At 39.8% G+C, this 27553-nt stretch overlaps 1 protein-coding gene across 1 annotated transcript; it reads right to left on the reverse strand.

The window, feature by feature from the left end:
• Window positions 1-571: 571 nt before the first annotated feature.
• Window positions 572-26214, reverse strand: INO80D (INO80 complex subunit D; the record flags this gene model as incomplete). Its single annotated transcript, XM_082001464.1, has 9 exons — window positions 572-3532; window positions 4521-4678; window positions 4862-5079; window positions 6523-6656; window positions 8531-8640; window positions 10649-10873; window positions 16363-16471; window positions 19561-20309; window positions 25997-26214. 9 exons carry the CDS (start codon window positions 26212-26214, stop codon window positions 2364-2366), a joined length of 3090 nt encoding a protein of 1029 aa, XP_081857590.1. The 3' UTR covers window positions 572-2363.
• Window positions 26215-27553: the final 1339 nt, after the last annotated feature.

Here is a 27553-nt window from a genome sequence, read left to right on the forward strand (position 1 = left end):
TTTCAGCCAGTCATCCAAACACGTTGAAGAAGGTGTATGGACACAATGAAAATCATTTGCAAATCACACAGTTGTCTCCTCAACAAAGTATGGGGAACATAATACAAAAATAAATAAATGCCTCGTCAGATTTGCCTCATTTCACAATACCACTGGGCATTCCTCAATCAGCAGGACAATCACAAGCAGGATTTCATAGGCTTCAATTCAACTTTTTACATGATTTAAAAACATTTAAATGTTACAAACATATTTAAATCACCACTTAAAAATATTCGGCTTATATTATTAAGATCTATTTTACCAAGTATGAAATAAGGACCTCATAACAACAGAAGCATGAAAATAATTTTTGTTTCCTCCACCCACATACACTTGCAATTTCAGAAAATAACATATGCATCATTCATACTCCTTTATATTTAAGGAGGACAAACCTTTCAAGAAAAGAGGGATAGTATGATTGCTACGATAGTAAGAAGACATAAGACCTACCCCATTTAATTTCTGTTCCTTAGCAAGATGGAAGGAAAGGTTTGGGTTAGAGATTTTGATGTGGGCCTGACTGCTAACAAAATTCATTTCTATAGCAACTAAACTTCATTCAACAATCTCTTGCTCAAACAATTTATTAGGCCTCTCTATTACATGTGCTTGGTATCTCTTAATTTCCTGAATTAGACTAAAATACATGCAGGTAGCACATTTTACTGTAAGGTAGAATAACATCTGTCTTCTACAGTAAGAAACTGAAATGTGGGATTTTCTATTCTCTCTCATCTGCATCTCAGAAACAAAACAAGAAGAGCAGAGACTTGTTATTTTAAGTAGGAGCTACTTTTACAGACCAAGTCCAAGTCCACGTCCACGTTTGAGCCCTAAAAAGTCACAAGCAAATTCCTTTTTTCTCTTCCTGGCAAAGAGATGCAAGTAAACACCTCACAATTTCTGCTGCTGTTACCTCTTGGATTAAAAAACATAAAATAAAAAAATCTAAAAGCTAGTGGACTCCTTTCTTTAAGAACTGAAATTACTACCAAAGAGTCTGAATACTATCTTTAGCAGGTGGGCAGTAAAAGCAAAACTGTCCTGCAGACAGCCGCAATTCTTGTCTATTTTACTTTAGTAATTTCTTTTTTGGTTAGCCATGACTGCTGATAGGTACCTGCTAGTTCCTTACATACATTCAGCTTCCTCTACAGAGCATCAAACCCTACAAGTGTCAAAAAACCTATATGGCTCCAAGGGCGGGGAAAAAACTATCCAAGAAAGCCTCAGTAGCTAGACGTAATTTAAGAAATGCATCCATTTGAAACTTACCAAAGGGTCTGACCTAGCGTTGTGTGGATGGGCAGAATACCAACCAAATTCTTCCAGTTTCAGCTGGGAAATACCTGTCAGCCTGTCAGGCACGGAGTTCTGGACAAAGCCACACTTGGAAAGGCAAATCATCAATGCTACAAGGCCACAGTAATTCAGCAAGGGAGGGAATTTCTGCACAGGAATCTTCACTAATCCATGAACTATTTCAATCTTTCTGCTGTTCTTTCTTTCCTTCCCTGGGCTAACTTCGTATCAGTCTTCAGATTTCTGGGCAACCAGTCTACTGATCCCCTTGCTGTTCAACGAATTAAAAATCATCATCATAAAAAAACCCAAAAATCAGCATGCGGTAAGAACAGTGACCAGTTCTGGAAGGGGACAACTCCCACTTCTTCACCAAAAGAAGGAACTGCTGCTCCCTGCACCCCAAACACACACATGCACACAGAGGAGGTCAAGAGACTATTTTAAGAAATTGCCAAACTCATCCTTGAACCATGATCTTGATTTTGGACTTCAGTGCACCATTCTCAAATCAATGCGTGCAGCCAAGTTTCCATGCCAGATGCTACCTTTGGAAAAACAGTAAATTTAAAAATAAAAAGAAAAAAAGAAAAAAAAAAATCAAGAGACTTCTGCCCACTGGAAAACTTTCTACCGGATGCTAATGGGATGGCAAGCACTGATCCAAACCCTAGGAAACAGTAACATGCATCAGTAATCTGAGGTATCTTCCCACTTCTAGGTCTTACTGCTAAGATCAATTACATCCAGTAACTGTGCTGTATCCTTAAGGAATTATTGGGGAATGGTGAACCTGCCTGCAGTAAATGAGCACCGGTGCGTATCAAGCACATGTGAACGCTACAGCAAGGTTCACAGAGGGCTAACCCTGGTCAGTACTGAAGCAGGGGTTTTCTTCTCAACCCCCTCTTAAAAAAAAAAAAAAAAAGGGAAGGGAGGACAGAAAAAAATAAAGAAAAAGGAAAGACAGAAAACACAGGTCCCCCATCTACCTGCACAGAGCCAGGCAGACAAGCTCAGTTGGAGGTGGTGAAGGGCGCAGATGCGTTATTGGTACTGGTAGCGGTGGCACCGGTCACTGCGAAGCCCGTGGGAGGAGCTATGGAGCTGTGGCTGGGCTGCAGGTCCTTGGGGATGCCACTGTGGGAGCTCAACTGGTGCCCGAAGGCTGCGCTGAACTGAGGGAGCTGTTGTTTAGGGGAGGTGGAGGCCATGAGCTCAGCGGATGCAGGACCCATGCCACTAAAACTGGTCTGCGGTAACCCCGGAAGCACACTGGAGCTGTTGGGGGTCACAGTGGCGAAGGCAGGCTGTGTGGTCTCTGAGTGCGAGGTGGTAGGTGGTGTGGACAGGGAGGTGGACAGGAGGTGTCCATCTGCACCAAGAAGGTTGCTAAACGGAGAGGGGTCCCCAAGATTGACAGGAAGATTTCCCCAGTGAGTTCTGGGGTTGACCACCCCGCTAAGTGGCACATCCAGCTGAGTTGGGAGCAAGTGCTGTGCCATCATGGGCATCTCTGCTGAGAAGGTAGCTGCCAAGTTATCACCAGAAAAGGATGTGGTGTGAGGGGATGTGATATGGTCACTGTAGGGAGACGGCACATGCTCACTATCATAATGGCTTCCATGGGGTGAGGAGTGTGAATGGTCACTGCTGTATTGCTGTCGTGAGGTGATCAGGTCATCTGCCTTGCTCAGCAGCTGGGCAGGGTGGGGCCTCTGGGAGGCATGGCTGCCATCATGAAGTCCATGAAACTGTCCTGGGAAGGCTCTCTCCCCAAGGCCACTCTGGCTTATCAGAGTGGCAGAAGTAAGGCCGACGTTGGCTGGGGCTGAGAATTGCCCCTGGATCTGCCCTGCCAGGGGCGTAGGTGGGTTGGACAAGGTAGCAGAACGGAGCAAGTTCTCATCCAGCTCCAGACCGGAGAAATTATCATGTACTATACGCCCATTCAACAGCTCCCCCAGATCCGTGTTAACCTCTCGACTCAAGGACTGCATTCCTGGAGCTCCAGCACCTGTAGAGAACACCCCTATCCCTCTATCTGACAGCTCCTGAACTGGCACACCATCTGTCTGTGTAAGTACTCCAATGGTACTCAGGCACTCAAGAGAAGTTACAGCCTGTAGGGCCCGTTCCAGCTCTTCAGCCTCTTCTGTAGTCGGAAGAAGATCTCCATTTTTACCTGCAGAAACAGGAACACCAGAAGTTAGTATGCTCCTCTCAGGTGAACCCACCACTGGTACCCTAAAGATGCAGATGTACAGATGGTTCAGTACAGAGCTCCAGTCTACGATAACCTTCCAGAATGGCTTGCAGTACACAGAAAATTTCCTTCACCACTGTTCACTAGATAAGCAAGGTAAGAAAAATGAGGAATTACACCCTCCTCTTCAATGGAATTCCCTCTTCCCGCCCTCCTCTTCGACATACTACAATACAAGATGCTTCTCAAACTCACTAGACTTAAAGTAAAAATGCATAAATAAGATTTTCTTCAACGCTGCAATAACACATATAGTCCACAAATTCCCTTCTACTTACCACATTACAACATGGGCCTAAAATTTACAGAGTCAGTATAATTTAGGTTAATTTCAACTTAAACACAGTCTGATGTCGTATCATATCAAAAAATGACCAAAGAAATCACATACTCCAACTCTGGGCTGTTCTAATTTCTTTGTAATCTGTGATAGGTACTGAGCTTTACAATCCAGAAATTCAGGCACAGTTCTGATCAAAAGCTAGTTTCAAAAATGTATTTAAAAATTTTATTCTCACTCTCTTCTCCTTTTATCAAAGGCCAACATTGACTGTGATTCCAGCCCCACTCGATGGCAGAAAGATGCCATTACTGAGAATACTCATGATTAAACTGCAACACTGACAGGCAGGAAAAACATAAAATTAATTATTAAAATACTAAACCAATTAGTATTTTCAGAGCAGTAATTAGAAGAGCAAGCAGAGAACTACACACACCACTCTTCTTGAAGTCTGCTTTACTTCAGAGCTCACAAACAAACAATAAAGCAAATGCACACTTCCTTGTCTAGTAGCTACTAGCTCTGTAGGAAAGTAAGCAACCCCTCAAAATACATTTTAGAAACACTTACTTCTTCAGTTCACTGACTGTGTTCATGTTAGCATAAAATAAAATAAAATGGTACCTTCAAAGAAATCAAAATCTTGCAAGTCATCGGGCAGCCGTGGCAGGACATCAGAGAAGTCCTCCTGATTCAATTCCAAGTCATGTGGAATGTCTGTGATTTCATTGGCGATATCATCAGGCAGCTCATCAGCACTCAGCTCTGGTGTGGAGGGGCTCCTGGACAGAAAGTACTGTTAGTCCACCTATAATGGGTGTTTCCCCACACCTTTCCCCCCCTCCTCCCCCCATCATCTAGGAAAAAATTGTTTTTTGGGAATTTTCTTTAGGAAGCTCACAGCTGTTCACTGACATCATTCAAGTTAGCAGTGGGCATACCGGGGCAGGGCTATCACCACTGACCGTATGTGGGGCATCTCTACTGGCAGTGAGACACTGGCAGGCATGGTGAGGTTCCCTTGGGGCACTGCAGGAGGAATGGGTTTCTGGGGCCGGCGTGGGCCTCGCCTTCTCTTCTTCTTGTGTTTTTTGGTAAGTGCAGGTGGCTTCGTTTTTTTCCTGGGTTTCCTCTGCTGCTGGTGCTGAACTTTACGGGAGCTGTCCCCTCTCAAGAAATTGTCCTTTGTGAATAAAACAATAGAAATAGGAGCATATTAAGAATAAGTACTACTTTCCTTGCTTTTTCCCCCCTGCTCATTCCACAGACATTCCCATGTAATGCAAGAGAGACTGCTAACTGATACCCAGGCAAAGTTATGAAAATTAAACTATTTTCTTCCTCACTGATCCAACAGCAAAAATCACATAGACCAAATTATGAGGTATGTAAACAGGAGATCGTGCAGCTTCACTTTAAAAATCATCATAGCAAACCCTAACTAAATCAGTGCAAAACTGTAACCTTTGGTCGCATTCCTGTAACCATTAAAGACAGAACACTGTTGTGAGATGGCGATAACGGTGCAGCACCTGAAGCCAGCATCCTCAAGTGCCCATTGTCATGAAAGAGGGACAGCACTGAGGAAACGGAATTAATAATGTAGGACTAGGGTAAGGATATGGGTAAACAACTAAGGCCTCATTGCTTTTGAACAGCAATCATTGATCAATTAAAAAAAATAAATCAAACCATCATCAGTTTTTAGTTGCCATCACACTGTGAATGGCAGAGGATTGTATGTGCTACAGAAGTAAACCTTAAGAGACACACTGAAGATTGCCTGGGAGAGGGGGAAAATCCCATACAAATCTGTGTAACACAGACCCTCACATTTTAATCCAGAAAACTCCGTAATTCACAAGTATTGGAGAGGTTGGACCAAAACAATAACAAAAAACCCACAAAAATCCAACAACAGAAAAGAAAAAAAAAAGGGGGGCAGTTTTACACCTAATGCCTTGAAGGAGGGGCAAGACAGAAGTAGGTTTGTGAATTATCCTACAAGTATTGTTCTGGAAGATGGGAGGCATAAAAGAAGAGCAGAGGATGTCATCTTAATTTCTGCATTCTCTCAACTTGTAGTAGGCCACTGCTTTGCCCTCAGATCCCTGAAGGAGATTCAAGATAAATTCTAATAGTCACCAAAAGACAAATAAAGCAGCAAACCCATTATTTGTATGCTTGTAATTGCTATCTACGCTTCCTCTAGAAAATATTTTGGGCCCCATGTACTGAGACTGTCTGAGATGCAGTGTTCTTACCATACCACACTCATTCTATATTCAGATCCAAGGGCCAGGAGTGAGCCCAAATAAAATTACCACAGGATCTCTCACAACGATTCTCTATTTCTCAGTTCAACAAAGGAATCAAATTTCTTCCATTGAAGGAAATTCTCATGCACTTTATTATATCCTCAAATGGATGTAAAAAATTTTCAGAACATATTTTATACTAATTGGGAATGTTTGGCAAGTTTTACCCTCTTAAGAAAAATCAAAGGAAATGAGCTCTTAAGTTCGTAAACTTGCTAGTTGCCAAGCAAGAGTTCATAGAAAGACTGGAGTTAAAACTCATGATCATTCCAAAACAAAACTAATTACAGTTTTGGCTTTGTACTTACCATTTTTTTGGCATGTTCTTCACACAGAGGTGTCTGATGTGTAATGTCAAAAACTGGCACAGAGCACTGTTGACCATCTGCAAACTTGGCTGTGCAACTTGAGAAGAGCTGCTGAGAACGGTTCAATAAGATATCTGCGCATTTCTTCATCAGGAATAACACACGAGGCAATGACGGAGGAACGCCCTTTGATTTATCAATCTGATGAAGATCAGAGCCTTCAACTCTATCTGTCCATAGATGCTATTTTTAATGAGTACCTTAACTTTGTTATTCAAGTTCAAAGCTAGGTAAGGCTCAAACCCAACTTCTAAAGTGAAAAACTGCATTAATGCAGAAACTCTAATGTTTTTATTATATATTGAGATAGTTTTATGGAAGCAGCCATTTCGCTAATGAGTTCTTAGCAAAAAGAAGCATTTTCCTGGAGTCTTAATCAATAGATCAATAGTAGAAGTTGGAACAGTGTAGTCAACAGGACTATTTCCTTACAGACTAATGACAATCCATACTGAAACATTAAAGAAAGAGTATTTCTTAATTCAATCTTTTAAGGTTCATTCTTGGCATTTATCTTTAGAGCACAGACAAAGAAGTTTCAAGATCCTTCCTGCTCCTCTGAAAAAAAGATGTGCAATCAGACAGAAAGGTCAAGTAAATCCAAACGTAAGCTTGCTGAGATTTCCTTCAAAAAAATCCCCTGCAGCAATGAAAATATTTCCAGACTTAGAGTAAATCAAACAGATATTTCATTGTGTTTTTTAAAACAACATTAGAAGCACTCCTTCCATCTTGAACAATTCTCAGACCTCAACATCACTATATATATTCAGTAAAACGCAAAAGAAAGGACAAAGAAAATGGAAAACCTGCAGAATAGTCCAGATGGCAGACCTGGATGGATGGGTCAGAACCAAGAGCCTGCTCATTTTAGGAGAGGTTATTTCCACTGAGAGAAAGTGCAGAGGAAAAAAATGAGCACAAATGCAAAACCACTAGTCTTGACTTCTCTGGTCTACGCACACCAACAAGCAAGACAACTTTAAAAAAAAAAAAAAAAATCAGAATCTTGAGGCAAATCCCAAACACAGCTGCACACTATGGTGCGCTCTCACAGAGAGGTTTTGAGCTCTCTGCAGACTAATTTTAAGGGGCCTGCAAAAATCAGCAAAGAAATATAAGGCATCTGCAAAACAAAAAGATTGAAAAGGTGCTGCAGTGTGATAGCAACTGGAACAGATCAGTATTAGTTACTAAAAACACCAAAACCAAAAGCTTGAACAAAAGCAGTCACTTCAACAAAAGTGCCAACAATTCTTCAGCTAAAAACAAAAAGTCTGCAGAATTCTGCAGTATTCCAGGTCAGAAGTCTGCCCTTTTACAGTCTTCAGAATCAAACCTCACACCTAATGTGCTCCCTCCTTTCTGTGACCTTCACGCATTGACTCCTAACACCCTTTTCGGGCTTTGCTTGAAATCCACAGCACTGGGAGTTCTTCCTCATCTAGAATTTGGATTCCGTGACTCCTTCTATTCTGCTGCTTTTAAACAATGCAAAGTATCAGATTTCCATCTTTCTAGTCAGTGTAAGCCATCTTTTTATACCATGTATAAAAACCTGTTCCCATAAACCCTTTCATAGGTAGTTAGTCTACCTACCAAGAACTGTATGAAGGCCATGAGGCTGAAAGCCACGTGGTTTGTACCAAGTCATCCGTGAAAGATGATAACTTTTGTCAGGGCTTCTTGTGCCCACTAAATATAGCTTGCAAAGTAAAACAATGTGAGCACAAGAGACACCAGTGGGAAACTACTTCTCTTCACTATCTATAGATCCAAATCACACAGACAAATTAAAAGTGAAGTAGTTGATGAGACACTAACAAATAGGTATTTCTCTGTGAAAACATATTTGGCAATGCATAAACCTAACAAACAAACAAAACCCCCTAAACCAGAACAGCTTCCATGCCTGAATGCAACTCCAAAACAAGAGTTAAGAGGATACGCTGAAAACAATGCCTGGTGAATGGAAGGGCCTTGTTAGTGCACTGTTCTCCCTTCGAAGTCCCACTACAGGTTGTTGGTTCTGCATCTCTCTGCTTCGCTTGGCTTGTGCTGAAAAAAAAAGCACAGAAGAGTTTAGAGACAAAACCCCTGTCTCAGGTGGTTACTTAACACAACTATTGCACTGAATGTGGCACAGTAGGATGAAAAATTGTAACAAACGTGTATGTGTCATGATCCAGATGGGTGCACACTACTACCAGACTCTACACAGGGATACAGAATAGATGTCAATGACAGGTGAAGGCGTGACTGCGGCAACCGGATTATTGTGTATTTCACAGGGCCTTAATTGTAACAAGAAGTGCTGTGTGCTACTACCATGTAAATATTAGAAGACCCTGAAAAGAGCCAAGGACAGCAGCAGGTGAGTGTCAACACAGGTGACCCTTAAAATGAGGCCAATCTTTAAAATACAATGTATTGGGTATGCCTACATGGGCAGTCAAGTGCACTTCCAAGCCTGTTCATAAATCAAAACATGCTGAGCATCCCCAGAGCTTACATGCAAGCATGTGCTCAGACAAACTTAGACTGAGCTCTGGAGTGGCAGAGCCTGAGCATGCTCAACATGGGTAAAAGCTCTCCTTCATCAATGTGCTACAGCCCAATCCACCAGCAGATGCCCAGAGCTGAGCACTTCCTCAGCACAGCCTCAATGCTTTGAGCCTGAGCTGCAAGCAGGCGACCAGACAGCAGTGTGGATGAGTACTGCACACCTTACACAGCTTGCTTGGTGTGAGCCTGCTCTCGAGGCATTTGTCACCTTCATGTAGATAAAGCTGGAGATTCCAGGGCTGACTTTCACCTCTGTACACGTTGTTTTCTAGGTTGACAAAAAGCTGTCTGTAGCCTGACTGTTTTCTTTCAGCCGTTTCTGTCATCGACTGCACTTTGACTGAGCAAAGTTTTAGTTAGCAATATTACTCCTGTCAAAAATTTTTTAACTGAAAAGACTCTGTGGTTACTTAAATTAACCAGAGCAGTGATGACAGGCATACCTGGCTTTGCCAGTCTACCCAAAACAGTATAATATCTTTTGCATAATAAAAGGAAAAAATAATGGGAAAAACCAGCAAGAGCTTGCCAGTTCTGGCAAGGTTTTGCTGTAGTTTTTTGGAGACATTTCCACAACTTCGTAAACTAGTAATGTACCTCTACATTACACCTCTGAGCGGTTCTTCAGCATCACTCCACCTCCCCAACAATAAACCCTCCAACTGTCATGAACCACAGCCCACTGTCGAGGAACAAAAGCATCCCATAACCAGAATATAGTCTCAGTACGCTGTTCCAGCCTGCCTCTCACGGTTAGCACGCCCTGCCCCCCAGTCACAAACCCACAACAGTAAAAGGATGCTGCCGATACCCCAGACATAACGCCAGGGTCCAGATTTACTCTGTTTCTGCACAAATATGAATCAACCAACTCTCAGTATGCTGAGAGCTGGAGGGATGTTGACATTACCTAGAAAGAATTCCCACAGAAGGCAACCTTCAGAGTTGTTAGAACGTATTTATTTTGTTGCCAAGCTTCATTTAATGTTAGATTGAGTTAAATCTAAGAAAAAAAGCATGAGCTTAAGTTTGATTTACTGGGAAGAAAATTAAGAGGTGGTACAGACTTTTCAAAAAAAGCTGTTTGAAAAACGAAATCTGAATTGAAGCAGTGAACTGCAGACCAGACTGCACACCTTCTAAAGAACTGGGCTTAGTAAAGTACCAGATATTTGAAGGCAGCCAAAATACATAGATTAATTAATAAGAATAAATTTTAGCAGGCCACTAACTCCTTTTGTGACATTTAAGAAATTAGGCCCAGATACTGCTGAACAAACAATCCACATTTTAAAACACAAATCTGGAGAATGCCTGTCTTCACTGAAAACACTGTATGCCATGTTTATTTTACTCTACTGACAGGCATTTATGTGTCATGGTTTTTCTGCGTTGTGCATGCCTACCAGTTTGAGAGTTCAGCATTTCAGCTGCTGGATACTCTGCCCATCTCCACCCTGTCCGGACCCCAGGTTACTGCAGTCACAGGGGAGTGTCTAACCTGGTACGAGCACACGTCGCTCTTCGGAGTTCTTGTATCAGTTGCCCAGCACGCTCCGGCTCTCTGCTGGCTGCCTGCAGCAAGGCTTTCCGGAGCGTATGCCGGCATTTCTTCTGCCGAGATTCTGCCCGCTCCAGGCGGCAGAGGTGCTTGTATTTCTGCTGAAAGTAAGTGCAAAGTCTGGTCACCCTGGAACTCCTGTCATCTGCATTGTCATCATCAGACCTGAAAGAGGGAAAATAAAAACAAATGGGCTTTAAGTATTTTTCTTCCAAGGAAGCTTATTTGTCATTTTAATAGAATGGTTAAGTGGGAATCCATCTTCTAGCCCCACAAACATTCAAAGGCTGAAATCAGGCAAGTATGCTTGAGAAATAGTAAGAGGAGGATTCCTTTTGAATTCTAAAGGTACTTATCCTTCTTAGTATGTAATTATTAGAGATCACATCAATTTATCATGAAGTCTGACACATTTAGTCAGGAGTCTGGAGCCTGCTGTTAAAAAAAGAAAAATCTATACTGTTAACCTTTATTTACGGTAAATGTCTCAGCAAATGAGACAAACTCTTAAATCAAAGTGCAATTAATGGAGAGGACAAGGGTGGGGAACTATGTAGTGAAAATTTATTGAAGAAAGGTCACTCTGGAGAAGACGGTCAAATTCTAACTAGTTCCAAAACTGCTGACCTTTTCCAGTTCCTTTTACTCTGCCAGATAGTGTATTCCATTCTAACCAAAATACACACTCACACAGCTAACAGTTGATACTCCTTTCCCCTTGCTGCAGAGCTACAGTACAGCCATGGAGAACAAATTCACATTTAACTCCAAAGGTACTGAGGGAAAAATCAGACCAGGGCTAAGCAATGACCAGATGAAGGACTGATCCAATTCTTCATTTGCGTAAGAAAGTCTTTCCCCATTTATATTGTCTTTCTGAATGTCCAGGCACATATCAGCAAGACCATCAAACTGTGTCAACACATTCAGTTAAATTAAGTAAAAATCATGAAACATAATAAAATCATCATTGGGACTTGTTAAAACACCAAGGTCCATGAAGCTACCCAGAAGCCCTCCAAAACAAGCACTGGTTTGCAGAATAATTTTTTTGTTCACGGAGCAACAAAGTGCAAGCACTGAATCTAAGCAAAGCAGACTTTGTTCATTTTTTCCTTTAAGTTTTTCCTTACAAAATAGAGAAGCTATTTGCTAACTTTCCTATCTGTAAAAAAAGGGAAGGACGGGGGGAAGAAAACAAGGCCAAACAAACGAACAAATCAAAAGCTCCCAAGGTTCAGACTGCAGAGCTTGGCCAGCGAGACTGAATGAGCTGACATCTAACCTGCGCACTGCACAGAGGACCACAACTAGCTGATGACAGAAGAGATGCAAAATACCGGCCATGATATTTACTAAATAAAGTAAGATTCGGAAATGCAGGCAGAATAGCTGTCCCTGAAAGGCAGCATGACTAAGACCTACTTTCCTTTCTGGAAAATCTTATTCAATTCACACACAGGCTAAATTTAAGAGACTGCATCCATCTCCACTTGCATCCATCTCCACTAAGGCTGCCCACAAAACCTCTGCAGGAGCAAACACTGCCTTGACACAAATGCACATTTTCATGAAGTTTTATGTAAAGTCAACCACACTATGTACTTTGTTAAAACAGAATACAGATTATCTTCTAGAAGCATAAATAACAAGTAATTAACCTCTGCAATTAAATGTTTAGCAGCAAATACAACCTGTTAAAAACATTTAACATATGTAATGTTTAAAATATTTTCACATTGAAAGTGAAAAGAAAACACACTTTTAAGATCTATTAGGAAAGAAAGCCTACTGGGAAAAACAATCTCTTTAGAAAAACTTAATTGTGTGCTATTTAATATAGATTTTCCTTTTTCCAATGTGTTAATAGGAAACAGGAATACATGGATGGGTTCAGTTAGATACAGGTAGGTTTTAAGGTCTTAAATATTTCATTACTGCTCTGGGCCACGATTTTTAAACGAAGTTGCAGATGTACTCACTTAATTTTAAATATGGTTACAAATTAACTTTAAGAAAAGACAGGAATATTCCTTAGGGGCAAAAAAAAAGTGTTTCATTTAGGTGGAAAGACTGTTTTTTTTAATGCAAATGTCTCTATATTTGAGACTTTTTACTTCCCTCCCATTGAAATAGAAAGAAAAAAATCATCATATGTTAAAATGTTTTGAACTGCAGTTTATGAGATAATTTTTTAAAAGTAGATGAAGACATATATACAAGACATAGAAAGAAATCATGCCTGCAGTGGACAAAGGCTTATTTTGAGACAGTTTCTAAAAGCCTATTCAGAATTTTGTTTCCAGGCCAGTAAGATTAACTAAAACATATTTATAAGTTCAAAGAAATCTAAAAGTAGCACAATAACACATACTGAAACCAAAAGGTACTTTTATTGTTGTCCTTTCATAAAGAAGTTTACCAACTTCTATTTAGTTTATTCTCTTATGCTGCATATATAACTTCTAAAGTTCAACTTAATGTGTGGCATTTCGTTTTTTTTAAAGATTTCTGAAAGTGCACGTAAACCATTTGATAATCCAAAATGCTTCTTCCCAACCCTTCCCTTTAAGGTTGTCATGTGTAAACATGACAGGGGAATTACTGCTGAGTGTTCATGAAGAAAGCAAAGGCAGCATGAAGCGGCAGAAACGAAGAGCAAAAGGGTAGTGCAAGCAGTCAGGCACCATCAGGGAACCAGGAGAACATGCCCTCTACTCTGAGACCTCCCAAAAACTGTACTTCAAAATCCTCTGTAAGGAGGGATTTGAAGAACATTCCCTTTATCCTTTTAGTTCTTCTAGTTCTTGAGAGTTATTAAATCCAACTTTGACAATACAGTATTGATATTTGCTCTTTTGAGCTGGTATGAGGAGGGACACCAATCCTCACACTCCCATTTCAAACTTTCTACTTGAAACGCTCACTTTATCAGTGTAGCAAGTGAAAAACTGCTTCCTTTTAAAGTCATTTGTTTTCCAGTACTTTCCAAGCTACAAGACCCAGGAATCAAATCTGGGGGAAGGCTTCATTAATCTGTGGCAGGGTACAGCCCTTGCTTTCCCTCTGAATTGCTGCTCCCGCCAGGAATTGCTCCCATCCCAGCAGCCTTCCCTGCCAGCCACCCTGCCTGCACTGCGCCCGGTGCCAACCCCTGCGCTATTACTTGAACTCAAAAATCTGTGTCTGCCTCGAAGCGCTGCATCCTGGAATCCAGTGACCACAGGAACCCGATTTTTCAAAATTAAAGGACAGAATAATAAAAACAAACATTTGGCTTGTGTTTCCACAGATGGCTGCAACAATATGAATTTTAGAGATTAAAAGGCCAGAAGGCAAGTGAACTCAAAAATGTATTGCTGTTAAGACATTAATTTTAAACAAACCTGGTGAATTTTTGAGAGTTTAAAAGCAGCTAGAGTATTACACAAGAAGTTCAACAGAAGGTTAGAGGATTCCCCCCACAATCACACAGCCAGAAATGCTGAGAACAAGCTGTCCAGTAATGCAGAAATTAACTGATCGCTTTCTTTTAATAATCTCTTCTGAGAGGCATCCCTCCTGCTGTCTTCCATGCAGTCAAATGAAAAAGGACAAAATGGAGTTAGCTGGTGGAGAGTTATCCCTTTCACAAAGGGACCACAAGCTCAGACACAGATGAACAGAGAAAAAATAGCTTTAATTTTACTATGAAAAACAGTAAGTAAATTCCTGTAAGTTTAGGTATGTGCTTTCAGAATCTAAAGGTTTTGTGAAACAATCTCCATTGGTTTTCTGGTAAAATTGGCCTCCAAAATTCAGAGCCAGAACAAGTCATTGGCTGACTAAGTTAGGAGCCACTAGTTTACACCACCAGATTAGCGAGACAGTCATTTTGACAAATCGAATCACCCAAGAAATAGTCTGAACTAATTCATCTTCAGCAGCAGACAGGCCACATTGCAAGTGTCAAAGTGAAACATTTCAGGTAATAAAAACCTTTACAGAAGCTTGCAGAATAAGACTTAAAGTTTTAGAAGTCTGACACCAAGTGAATGTATCAATGTTTATCCATAAACAAAATCAGGAAAGTTGTTGAAGAGCTAACACTGGGCAGGCTGATAGAAGTACAAAAGCAGCCAGTACCATACAAAAATATATCCATCATGATTAGTTAAGGCAGTGTTTAACTGAAGTGCATAAAATGCTAGAATGAAACAGAAAACGTCAAGACAAGGTATTATTTTCTCTCAGTATGTGAAAAGAGTGGGAAGAATCCAAAGGAAGTTAAGACAAATAGAAGACAAAACACACAGAGATGACCTTTATAAGCTGACAACAAAAAAATAGGGATCTGGGGAAGAACCAGATCAAATGTCAGCGAGAAGAGTGTAAAGGAAGTTATTTAACAGATATCTCCGCTTTGAAAATTATGTATGATTTAAAAGTCTGAAAGTCTGTTCATGTTTTCCCAAAACAGTTAATTTAAAAGTTGCCTTTTAAGTTAAAACTAATGTTTGTGAAAGCTCACTCTCTGACTGCTGATGCCCTAAAACCAATGTTTTTTCATTCACAACCGAAGAAACCCTTTCTTTTAAAAAAGAAAAGTCTACACACTACTACTAAGCCTTGACTCACTGAAGGCTCTCAGTATTTAGTTATCCTGGTGTCTGTCCTGATGACAGAGATACAGCTTTGTTGTTCACCTTGTGGACAATCCTTAGAGATGGTAAGAAGTTCTGTTAATTTTCAGAATTTCCATGTAACAACAAAATAACGTTTCATTAACATCATTACCCTAACTGTGATATTTAAAAATTAAACAAACGGGAGACAGTTGTAGTCTCAGAAGTCCAGCTGTATAGTGAAAGAGAATCACGTTATAGAAACTACAATCAAATTTTATTGAGACCCCAATTTCCTTTTGTTATCAGCATGCTTCAGTTTCATTACAAATACTATACTTGGGATGCTTTGCTTTAGCTTTGCACCTTAAATTTTACATTAATAGACATATAGTATCATATCCTGCTGTAAGTTCAGATTCATGACTTAGCAGCATATAGAGAACACTGTAAGCCTTTCTGCACCAACAGTTAATCCGACTCTGCTTATTTCTTCAATCACATCACTTCCTTTCAATGCTCCCAATTATTTAACAGAGGTTTATTCAACACTTAATTATGAAAAAAAGTGCTATGTCCTTTAAAAAACACGTTAAAACAACATCCTGCACAATTACCATAAGGATCAATGAGTAAAATGTAGCAAGTTTACTAAAAAAGTTATTCACAAACAGTAGGAAAGACAAGAAACTAACAGCAACTCCCTTCATTTGGTTCTAATTCAGGAAATACGTGTACTCAGCAAGGCACAGAAGTTCATGAATAAATCTGACTAAACTCAATTAAATTTAGGCAAATAAGCTTAAATTCCTTCCTGATGCATCCTTCTGATAGCAGACTGCACAAAGGTCTCCAAGTTAGGTGGAAACTGGGACAGAAGGCGACAAGCTGTTTCATAGCTCTTACAAGAAAATGAGTTCAAACAATCCTTTGTTTCAGCAAAGCACTTGAACAAGTGCTTAGGTTCCACTGACTCCACTTGAAGCAAAGCTCACATTTACATAATTTTTTCCATCAAGGCCAGCATGAATACTAAAGAATCATACTCACTCATGTCTCTCATAGCCAAGGGTTTCTCGGATAGACCATGCAACCTGGTAAGGGGAGGTTTGCTCTGAATCCTCCAACTCTTCTCCACTGTCTTCAGACCAATCCAGCCCTAAGGGAATTGAAAACATGAAAGACGGATGAAAAGTGTATCCACCTCATATAAGACTCTGAGCAACCTGTGGCACAAAAGATGAATGTGCAGCATAGTCACAAGCATAATTATGTTTGATTAAATAATATAGTATCCTCAATTACACATTAAAAGTTACAGTAACAGCTCTATTACAGTGTGCAAATGGCATGCACTGATTTTTCTCACATTTGAGTTTTCCTTTTAAAATCCTTATTGGCTCCTTTATCTATAAGCAGTGAAACAAAAATCACCAGCTTCCTTACCCACAGAAAAATACTACAGCTTTCATACCAAACACATGGAATCTTTTGAGATGAGGTAAGAGAGAAGTCCCTGCCACGAAGAGCTCACTGCGTGGTAATTGTGAATGCTACCTGATCTAAATAGGCCACTTTCATTTCCTTCTGACCCCTGCTCTGTGCCAAAACATGGGGAGAATAGGAAAAACCTAAGACGGAGCAGCATGGACAGAGATAGATACATAGCTGCGCAGGATGTTCCTCTGCTCAGTCTCTGTAGTTACCTGCCAAATGCATACATTAGCATGAAAAGAGAGCTAAAGAGAGAGCTGCAAATACTCCTGCACTTTTACTAAGCAGCATGCTTTCACTTAATGATGACTGCAGTAGGATCAACTTATTGTATGCACCAGCAGCCTGAGTTAGTCAAGCTGAGCACAATCGTTGAACAGGACAGCCAGAAACAAGAGTCCAGTAAGTTCTCAGGTGGAACATTTTATCTGGACATTAATCTTTTGCAGTTTTTTCTACTCTCCCTCTCACATGCAGTGGAATTCTTGCCAATTCCTTGCAGCATGTGGGATAAAATCCCGTAGCTGCATTTACAAGCCAGCATTATTACTTTTTCTCTTTCTTGCATGCTCCTTGAAAATGGAGCAGCAGTTGGGATAGAGTTAAGGAGCACTTTATTTTTGCTAAAAACAAACTAAACAGCTATATCTGAGATGATTCTAAAGTCAGATGCTTTGAATTTGGGAAACACATCAGTACTTGGTCACCTACTTTCAGAGTTAGACACACACACACTTGGAATACAATCATCAGGAGATCCTTTACCATTTAGAAGTCACACTTTAAACATAAATCAGAAATATCAGAAACCCTATTTTTCAGGAACTTCTGCATCCTGAAAATTCTACTCTTCATTCCTATTTTTAAGATATGCATTTGAACTAAATTAAGATATCTTAAGACATTTGATAAAATGCCAGAATTATACTTCCAACTTAAATGTTTTTTTCACTCTCACCCCTTCTGTAAAGGAATGAAAAAACAGCTTAATCATTGGATAAAGATGTCCACAATTGATACCATGTAAAAAATTATCTATCCAAAGTTTAAAAACTAAATCAGAGGTTGCACTCTTTTGCTTCTAATAGGCACTGCAGAAATGAAGGAATAAAAACTAATGCAGATTCAGCTATATTCATACTGAAGACTGCAGTTACATTAATATCCAATTACATGGCTCTGATGTAGGTACACATAAAACTGGCTGCATCTTTTTAAAGATTCTATGCAGTCATCCCTAGTGCTACTCTATCATAAAAAAGAAATCATTAAATTCTCTGAACTGGCGTAACTAGTCTTTAATACTAAGGCATATTATGAATAAATAGAAAATACATTTTCCACTCTTATGTAATTAATATGAGAATTCTGTTACTTTGCCAAATATACAATGTTCTAATTGCATACACATACATTTAAAAGTCTAATTTTTTTTTTACTATACCTCTTTTTTAGGAAAATGTATTCTCTTCATCACTTGAGAATGTAAAACATTAAACACAGTAAGTGATCCTTCTACAGTCTTTCAAAACACAGGTCACTTCCTAAGCTATTGGGGTCTGTGACACTTCGAAGTGCCTCTGGAGTTGCCATTCCTCAAAAGACCTGCATTATATATAAGCCCATCAAAGCAGTTTTCTGAAGAACAACGTCCTTTGGAGACATGCTATGGGATGCTAATTATCTTCTGAACAAATAGTCAAGCTATCCCATGAGTGCCAAAGGGCAGATCTTAACAGCAAATTAAAAAAAGGTTAATTGAAATAGCAAAAATTACAGATGTTTGCAATTAAATAAGATGTTATATGAAGAACATCCAGATTTATCTGAAGTCTTTTTTTAACCATCAGGCATTACTGCTCTAATATCACGCACTGACTCCTGTTTCCCTCTCCCCTGTCAGTATTTTACTCATTAGAATAAGTACAGTTTAAAACTAAGCAGAGAAGTAAGGTAACTTTGGAGAGTGAGGGAGATAACAAGGACAGCTAAGTATACCTGGGTCTGTATTCACAGACAAGTAAGTCACAAGGTCAGCCGCCCTTTTAAAGCTTTATCAAGCACTTCTACCATAGCAGCAAGTTGGTTATATTTACTTACGTTTTCACAAGCAGCAATTGATTATCACAGTTTCTAGATAATAAGTGAGGAGACTATTCCTGCACTGGTATGTGGACAAGACGCCACCCCTACAATTACCTTCTGTAACGGTGCTGCCCTCCTGCAGTAGTCTTTTGCTTTTGTTCATCCACATTCTGCACACCAACAGGCCCAGTCAAGAAAAATTCTCCTGCACTCCAATTTTCCCAGTCAAGTCAATGGGAAATTTGGATCTGCAGAGAATGATGGGCCAAATCTCCAAACTTTTACTTGCACTCACTTTGTAATGTGCACTTGTCACATATTTAACATTCAATCTAGCCTTGTCCATTCACATAGGTACAGCTGGTGCCACCTTTACTACTCGAGTTGCAAACCTTCTATAAGATGTCTGTATCATCCAAGCAATGTTTTCCAGACTTCAGTTTGATTTCTCAAATGGTTAACAGAACATTAAGAAGAATAAACAACCAAAATGCCATATGTGATGGGAGATGAGAACAGGGCTAAAGAAAACACCAAGAGATTACCTTGTTCTGAGTTATTTTGTAAGGACCATACACAAATGCAGGACAGGGCTATGAAGACATTCCCCTTTTATCTTTTGGTTTCAGGTTACAAAATAAGGCGGCAGTGCATCTATTATCTACCCACCTAAATGTGGAAACAGATCAGTGTCCAGCTGCTGTTTTCGAGTGCACAGTTTCACCAGTCTCTGTAGCCGGCTCATGCAGGACGAGTGCGGAGAGAAGGCTGTGGCTTTCATGAGGACCCGATCAGTCCTTGGAGGGTCCATGACAGGAGCCCTAGCGGGTGGCAGGAGAGGCAGAGGTCTCTTGTTAGACAACTGCCGGGCTTGTGCTATAGTGTGTGTGGTGGGTGCCACTCCCTGCATTGGTAGGCTGGTGTTCGGAGGTTGAGGTGACTTGCAGACTACGCCCTGCGGTAGCCCTGTCGGCTTTAACGAAGCTGATGAAGGTGGCAGATGGGGGTGCTGCTGCTGCAGAGGCTGCTGCTGCAAAGGTGCAGGAAGGGGGCTAAAGTGCTCTTGGCGAACTTTTAAAATCTCTGTCTCTCTCTGGCGCTGCCGGTTTTGAGCCAACTTGCTCTGCAACTTCTTCCTCACTGTTGCCCCTTTCTTTAGGTCATCATCCTCCTCATTGAAAGCAAAGGGGTCTTCTAATTCTGCTTCTAGGTAGTGGAGAGGAAGCCTAGCCCCTGGAGGGGAGAGGGACATCCCATCCAGTCCATTGGGCATCTTCAAGGCCAGGGTGGGCACTGTCAGACTGAAGGCCATAGCATCCATCTGATGCCTGACCTTTACCTCCTCTATGGGATCATTCTTTTTCTTCCTCTCCTTTTTCGGTATAAAGCCAAGTACCTGCAGGTGGCTGTTGCAGTACCTTTGAAAAGTAAAAGCAGCCCGTTAACTCAACTCTTAAGTAAAATCTGAAGAAAACAGATGTCACTAAAGGAAAAATGCCCCACACACATCTCATGCCAATATAGATCAAAACACAAGAGGTTTTGTAAGTGTACACAAGTGTTCCTAATAAAACAGATAACTGTGGTGCTCCCAACCTGTAACAGAAAACAAAAACTTACACAAGTGACAATTTGTAATCTTAAGATACACAAGTCTTCATTCATTATTCATAGAAGATTCACACACAACCATTCAAAATATTTACTCTCTAATAAATACTCACAAAACAAAGTGAACAAAACAAATGAACTGTCTGATACATAAACCAGTAAGAACTCAAGCCATTAACTCTGATACTTTCAAAATCTCCCAAGAAAAAGTACATTAAAGACTACTTCCTTTCCTTTGGCTGTTCTTTCCCTGGAAGTTAAAAGTTAACATTTTCATCAATGCACATATTATTATTATGAATTCCACTGTAGTAGGGAGCACTTTCTTATATGGACAATCTCACTAGAGATACCTGCCGAGAAGCATCACTATTTGCACTTAATGAACAAGTAGCATAAATATGTAAATTCTGTTTTAGTAGTTTAACATGATGAATGTTGTAGCCAGAGGATTAGCTGCATGTTCTTCAAACAAAAATCTGGTTTAAAAGAAAGTCTCTTGTTGCTAGACAATGTTTACACAATGCCAGGAATATGTATACATACAATCCACAAACATGGATTTTAAGCTCTTCTAATATATAAAAAAACCCCTTTTAAAGTCATGTTATTTAAAAAAAAGAAAAAAAGGAAAATGTCTTTGAAAGTTTGTCATGAAAATTAAAAGAAAGAGTTATGATTTATGGCCACAGATAACATGCTAAGAAGTAAATGATTAATTTTTATCTGATTAAAACAAGCAGGTGATAGAAATGTAGAAACCATGATCTGATCCTTTTCCTGTTTCACACAGGCAGGTCCTCCTGCCTCTGTAGAATGCCACCAGCAATCAGACTTCTGCCCTTGCAGAATCCCATCTATAACAGGGGGCTTACAGATGAAAACAAAGATATGAGGAAAAAGTGATGTCTACATCAAGGTATTAATGAACAAGCTAAGGACATGTCCATGAAGGTATTCCTGGATATAAATAAGGACAAGATATAGAAATATACCATAAAGGTATAAAATCTGAGCAGTATGAATCTGAGAAAAGAAAGTTTTGTTGAAGAAATAGGTTAAAATGAAATTATTCCTGGTCTTCATGGAGGAAAAAAAAAAACCACAAAAGCCCAAACCAAACCCCCCAAAAGATTTAACATTTCAGTTTACTGACTTTCAACTTGCTGTTCCAGCCCTAGGAAGCAATGCGTGAACTGCTTCTAAAGGGTCCATAAAAGGTAAAAAAGAAAAAGCAAATTCATACATGCCCCTTAACAGTCTCCATACATATAGTTTCTCAAGGGATCCACACTCATAAGGATTCACAAATCAGAAAAGGCTGAAAAGTACTGCTATTTATTATTGTCTAAATAATTTCTTTATTACACTAAGTTGTAAGTAATAAATAAATCTAAATGAGGCAAGCTGAAAGCCAGCAGTATGTGGAGTCCTTATTAGAATACACTGGAATACTGGAAATTCATATTGAGAGATGCACTTCTAAAAATAAAATTATATAATGAGAGCTCAGTAAACCTTCCCTTAAAGTCAACAGCACTATTGCCATAATTAAAATCAAGTACTTTTTAAATATTTTGTTTGAACAAGACTGAGAAGATCTGTTAGAACAGCACTTCTAGTACGACAGCAAAAAAAAACAGACAAGACAAAGACAATGGAAGTTTTTCCCCTCTTATTCCAATAAAAAGAGAGTTTTGCTCAATGTGAATGCTTCCTTTATATTGTTCAGAACTTAAATATTGCCACCTTGTGCTTGTGCAGGAGCGAGGAGGTGACACTGTCTAGTCTGTTTTCATTGCAAAATGAGAAAGGAAAAAAATAGAAAATGTTAATAAACCTATGAAAAGGTAATTAGCTTGCTAACATTCTCTGAGTTTTAGGCTATTAAGGGTTTTGCTTGTTTGTTTAACAGAACCATTTTTATATGGCAGAGAATAAAGCTTTGGCTCTTACAACTGACCATACTGCATCACTGAAACCCAACAATATTTTTACACAGGCATCACCTCTAGAGACAAACCCATAGATGCCAGGCTACAACATCATGAAAATATAGACCCCATGCCCTTGCAGACTCTAGTACACATTGCCTTGGCTCTGTGCATTAGGCTCCATCTATCAACGCTCTGTCTTCCAGCATAATCAAGGATAATACACCTTGCCCGCTGGACTAAAAGGAGAAGCAGAAGCTGGGAAGAGCACTTAAGACTCCTCTGGGTAGCGAAGACTACACAGGCAGTTTTGGCTAGGCGTAATTTATTAGCACTAACTCAACCTTAGCCTTGCCAGGCTCTAGCTGGTCCCATGTGGACCCAGGCGGGCATTGCACATGCACTTCCCCGTCCTTCAGGTTCCAGGAGGGTTTTTTAGTTGGCCCTGGCCGAAACTGGCTCTGACTTCACGCAGTGCTGTAGACATGTCTGGTGCAGACATTAACTGACTCTGCTGGAACCAGTCTATAACCAGCTGAGTTAAGGCAATAAACTCTTTGGATCAGGTAGGGAAGGTGTTAGTAGTTCATGCTCCGTGGAAGACAGATTTCTGGGGAGACTGGAATAGCACCTGCAAGTAGCACAGTCCCTTTCACATGGCTCTGAGCATGAAACCTGTTAGGGTCAAACTGGCCCTACAAGAGCCAGTTCTAATGAGCTTGTCTCAGTGGCACAATTTGTCGTTTCTATAACCTGCTTGTCAGTTATTGCAGTTGACAGTATCACATTGAGTATCTAACATAGTTTTTTCCTCCTTCCTTACTGAGCACCAAAGGCACTTATTCTGTGCAAGTGAGGTCGAATGTAGTCAGCACATATGGTAAGAGCAGTGGCTTAATATCCATTAAAACTATTGTAACACGAAGCACACAAAAGGTGATGGGCTCTGAAGGCTTCAGCTGGACAGTTTCCCACATCACTGGGAGGGCAAGAATCCAGACAGTGAGGTTTTCCACCTACAGCTGCATTCTGCTTCCCAGTACATTCCAGATTAGTGTCAAGTTCTGTCACTTATTTAAAGGAAGATCGAAATAAACTGGAGAGCATCTTGCATATTAACAAAATATTTAAAGATTCTCTTGAAAGAGGAGAATTAGAGATAAAATCGTGTTTAACCCTGCTGAATTTAAGAACCCTATATTTAAAAATTAAGTTGAACTGAACTGCATTATCTATGTGTGTGTATTTGGGCAAGAAATAATTAGGAGACATATTCAGAGTAAATACAGATACAGAACCCATGTCTGTATCATCCTGTGTATATTTTTTAAAAGAACAAGGTAGTGAATACAGAAGCTAGACTTCAAATTAGGCAACGAAGTCATGTACTATTAATAGAATGTTAATAGTTAATAATAAATCTAATAATATGACAGCATATTAAACATCTTTGTGGCTGATAGCATCTCATTTGTCTGGGGTCAAGTGATTTTTTTTTATAATTATCTGTGGACAGACTATGAAGCTTTTGGCATATAATGCATGCACCCTGTTAAGACATTTTATCTTTAAAAGTATGTAAGAAGATAGCTGTCAGAGCGGAAGCCTGCTTCTGATCATATACAGTTACATATCTAAAACTGTGACAAAATGACCATCTGACAGTAATTTTGTACACATAAGATTACAAGTTACAAGTGAAGAACTCAGACATTGCAAACATCTTCATACTGAACAGAGAGTGAAAAAAGTCTCCTAAGAAACAGACACAGGTTTGCCTGCCAAAAAAAAAAAAAAGTTTAGAGCAGGCACAATCTTATCACTAGCATTCATTAAATTTTATTGTTAAGATTAAACTCTGCCCTGAGAGGCTGGCTTTTAAAATATTATTTCAAACTATCACATCCTCTCATTTGAAATTAAAAGTTTATTTTCTCCTTCAGACACCTGCTGTCCCCTTCAAGTACTGTAACGTGACACTTGACATGCAATTGAATTATTCTAATATAACATAAGCCAGATGTCATGACCACACTTCACTTTAACTTGAGAAAAATCAAGAAGAACAAAGTGTGTTTGTAAAGAAAAATCCCAAATTCCATGGAAACATATGAGATCTAAAAAAGTGTCATTAAGTACTATTATTTCTATTGTTTTTAAGTATGATCCCTGGTAAACAGCAACTCTGGCTCACTCAGCTCTTGCATCTGAAACTACAGCATACCATTTGCGCTAACAATTTCCACGATCATTTCTGCGAGCTTATTTCCAAAGAGCCTCAATTGTACAGTAGCAAAGAAACAATCACCGACTGTCAAATTACAGCTTAAAGTTATTCATCTTGTGCCATTTAAGCATTTGCCCTACAGCTTTTGACAAACATTCATTTTTTTTTCCCCTCACTTCATCATTCTCCTCAACTGAAATGGCAGGTGAAGTGCAAGTTAATTTAGAGCACAGTCCAATCGTTGTTTCAGACAAGAGAGGGAGCTGTGAGCTGAGAAGGAAGCTATATGTAGGGCACAGTGGGAACACTGCTAATAACGCAAAAGGTTAGTGAATGGCAGCTAATAATGTGAAAGGTCAGTGAATAGCGGTTTGATTCTTTTTTGGCCTATTTTGTTTAGATTTTAGGTTAAAAAAATCATTTCTAACAGAACAAGCCTCAGATAGTTAACACACACATTAAATACTGTTACTGGCAAAACCTGTAACAATGACTCTGAAAAACTTGTGTCATATACACATGTCAGCCAAGATTAGATAATTTCTGCTATTTCAGCCCAAGCAACACAATGAGACTGGTGATCAGGAAGTCTTAAAGAGCAAGTGTGGTTACAGTATGGGCTGAAATTCAGAAAATCTGGTTTGAATTCCCAGCTCTCCAACAACTTCGAGCACTAACTCTTGCAAGGCATTTAATACCTGGGCACCTTTGGCATCTTCATTTGGGGAGGGAGGGGGCGAGGAAGCAGGGAAGCAAAGAAGAAAGGGAGTGGACAGCACCCTCCCAGCTGGCTCATCTGTTACTAAGTAATATCTCTTTTATTCAAGTAATACAACACTACAGATCAGTACCAAATCACAAACACTGAATTGTAATTCTGGGTTCGTCCCTATGTGTCACTGCTCCCTAAGCCCAGAGGTATGCATTTTCAACTGTTTGTCCCAAAAAAGTAGATGGAAGTGCACTTTTGGCACAGCTGGCCAAACAAGCATGCCTTCTTAAGAGCATGTACTGTGAGTGACAAAGCAAATTATTTAGAGCAGCAGGTACTGGGTAGCAGGTTTGATCCACAGTTTATACTGAATTTCAGAAAAGCAATAAACTCTCCCAAAAACTTTGCAGGGAGTAAGTTACTGCCCCCTTTCTGAGTACTTGACTCCCACAGAAAATAAAGTTTACTGGTCTTAAAACAAAACCCTGAAAGGAACATCCTGGAATTCAATCCACTCAGGCCAGTTCCTCCCTCATCTTGAAACCAAGCAGCATCTTAAAAGAAAACTCATGCCTATGTCCCAGCCACTTCCCACTTTGCAGATGGGTAACCAGAACTCACCTACGGTCCTCAGATTTGGGGATGGGGTTGGTGCAGCGCTGGCTGTTATACTTGGCCACATATTCACATTGCTTGAAGGGGGCAGTCTTGTCCTCCAGAACGTGTCTGATACAGAAGGCGTAGCCGTTAAGTCGCCTCTGCTTACACAGTTTGGGGCTATATGAGCACAAGGGCTTATTGTCAACCTCAGAGAAGTGTATGTGTTTGCCTTCATACATCACGTGACTCTATTCCTTGTGAACATCAGCTGAAAAAACCAAAATATTAAGACAAATCACATAAGGAAAAAAATTGCATTCAGTTCTAGATGGTGTGTTTCATTTTGGCAGGAAAGAGGGACCCAAAACAATACCTGATTTTAAATCTTCTGTACCATATCAATGTTAAGAGAGAACCCCAAGGACACCACTATCCTGGAATGATGATGAATCAAGATGAAGCAGATTGTCTAAGGAAAATACCAAAAACGTCAAAGTCAGTCAGCATAAAATAGATATTATTACTGCTTAATAAGTAAGTGGCCACATGTAGCCACTAAACCTGTGGTTCAGCTAGCATCCAATAAGCCAAATCCACTAGCTCAATAATTTTCAATCAGTAGTCACAGATCTTTGGAAACTGTCAAAGGAAATTGTTGGGGGAAAGAAAATTCTACTGCCACCGCACTTAAAACTGTTAAATAAAACTCCACTCATCTACCAGAAGGTGATTAGGAGCAACAAGTTGAAAAAGGTTAAGCATGACATTAGATCACTTGCTTTCAGGAATCAAGTTGAATGATGATTAACCCATTTGATTGCAGAGGTTTTACTCCAAGTATCTTTGCTTACAAAAATGCTGGCCACATTCCTTGCTTTGCAAAAGTTTAATTTCATCAGACAGTGCAAGAAAGCTTCCTTTAAAAAAAAAAAAAAAAAGCTTGCTTTCTTTACCACACCTGATGAACAGTCTTCAGATCTTTTAGCTGCCCACAGCTTCTGCAAGCATCAATATGCAGTTCTTCCTGAGCTCATCACGGTTCTTCAGAGTTTCTCCTACCTTATTGTACTTATTTCAGGTAAATGCAAACATTAATAATGTCAAAGGCAGTACTCCCATCAATTCCAGGAGGGCTGAAATGTCATTTCAGCACGACACTGGGTTTTCTTCCCCCCATAAAATAGATTCCTACAGTGCAAATCCATGCAATCATAAGGTACTTTTTCATTTCCCAACACGATGGAGTCTTTTAAAAAAAGATGATTGCCAAAAACAAACTCAAAAACAACAACAACCAAAAAACAGCCAAAACAAACAAATAAAAAAACCTCCCCAAAGTAGCTTCAAATAAAATTAACAGTACACATATTCTGCAGCTACTCTGCTACACTCAGCTTAGCCTGCAAAAGGCAGCTTACTATTCAGAAAGGCCATCCTGAAGCACTAGACTAAACTCTTTTCAACATGGTACATTCAGTGCTCAGTTTAGTTTCATATGTGTTACATACCAAGCAAAGGAATGTACATAGAGGTAATATTCAGGAAATATGTAATAAATTCGAGGCATATGACAAATGT

The sequence above is a fragment of the Phaethon aethereus genome (assembly GCF_964289735.1).
Source record: "Phaethon aethereus genome assembly, chromosome: 6".
Lineage (NCBI taxonomy): Eukaryota > Metazoa > Chordata > Aves > Phaethontiformes > Phaethontidae > Phaethon > Phaethon aethereus.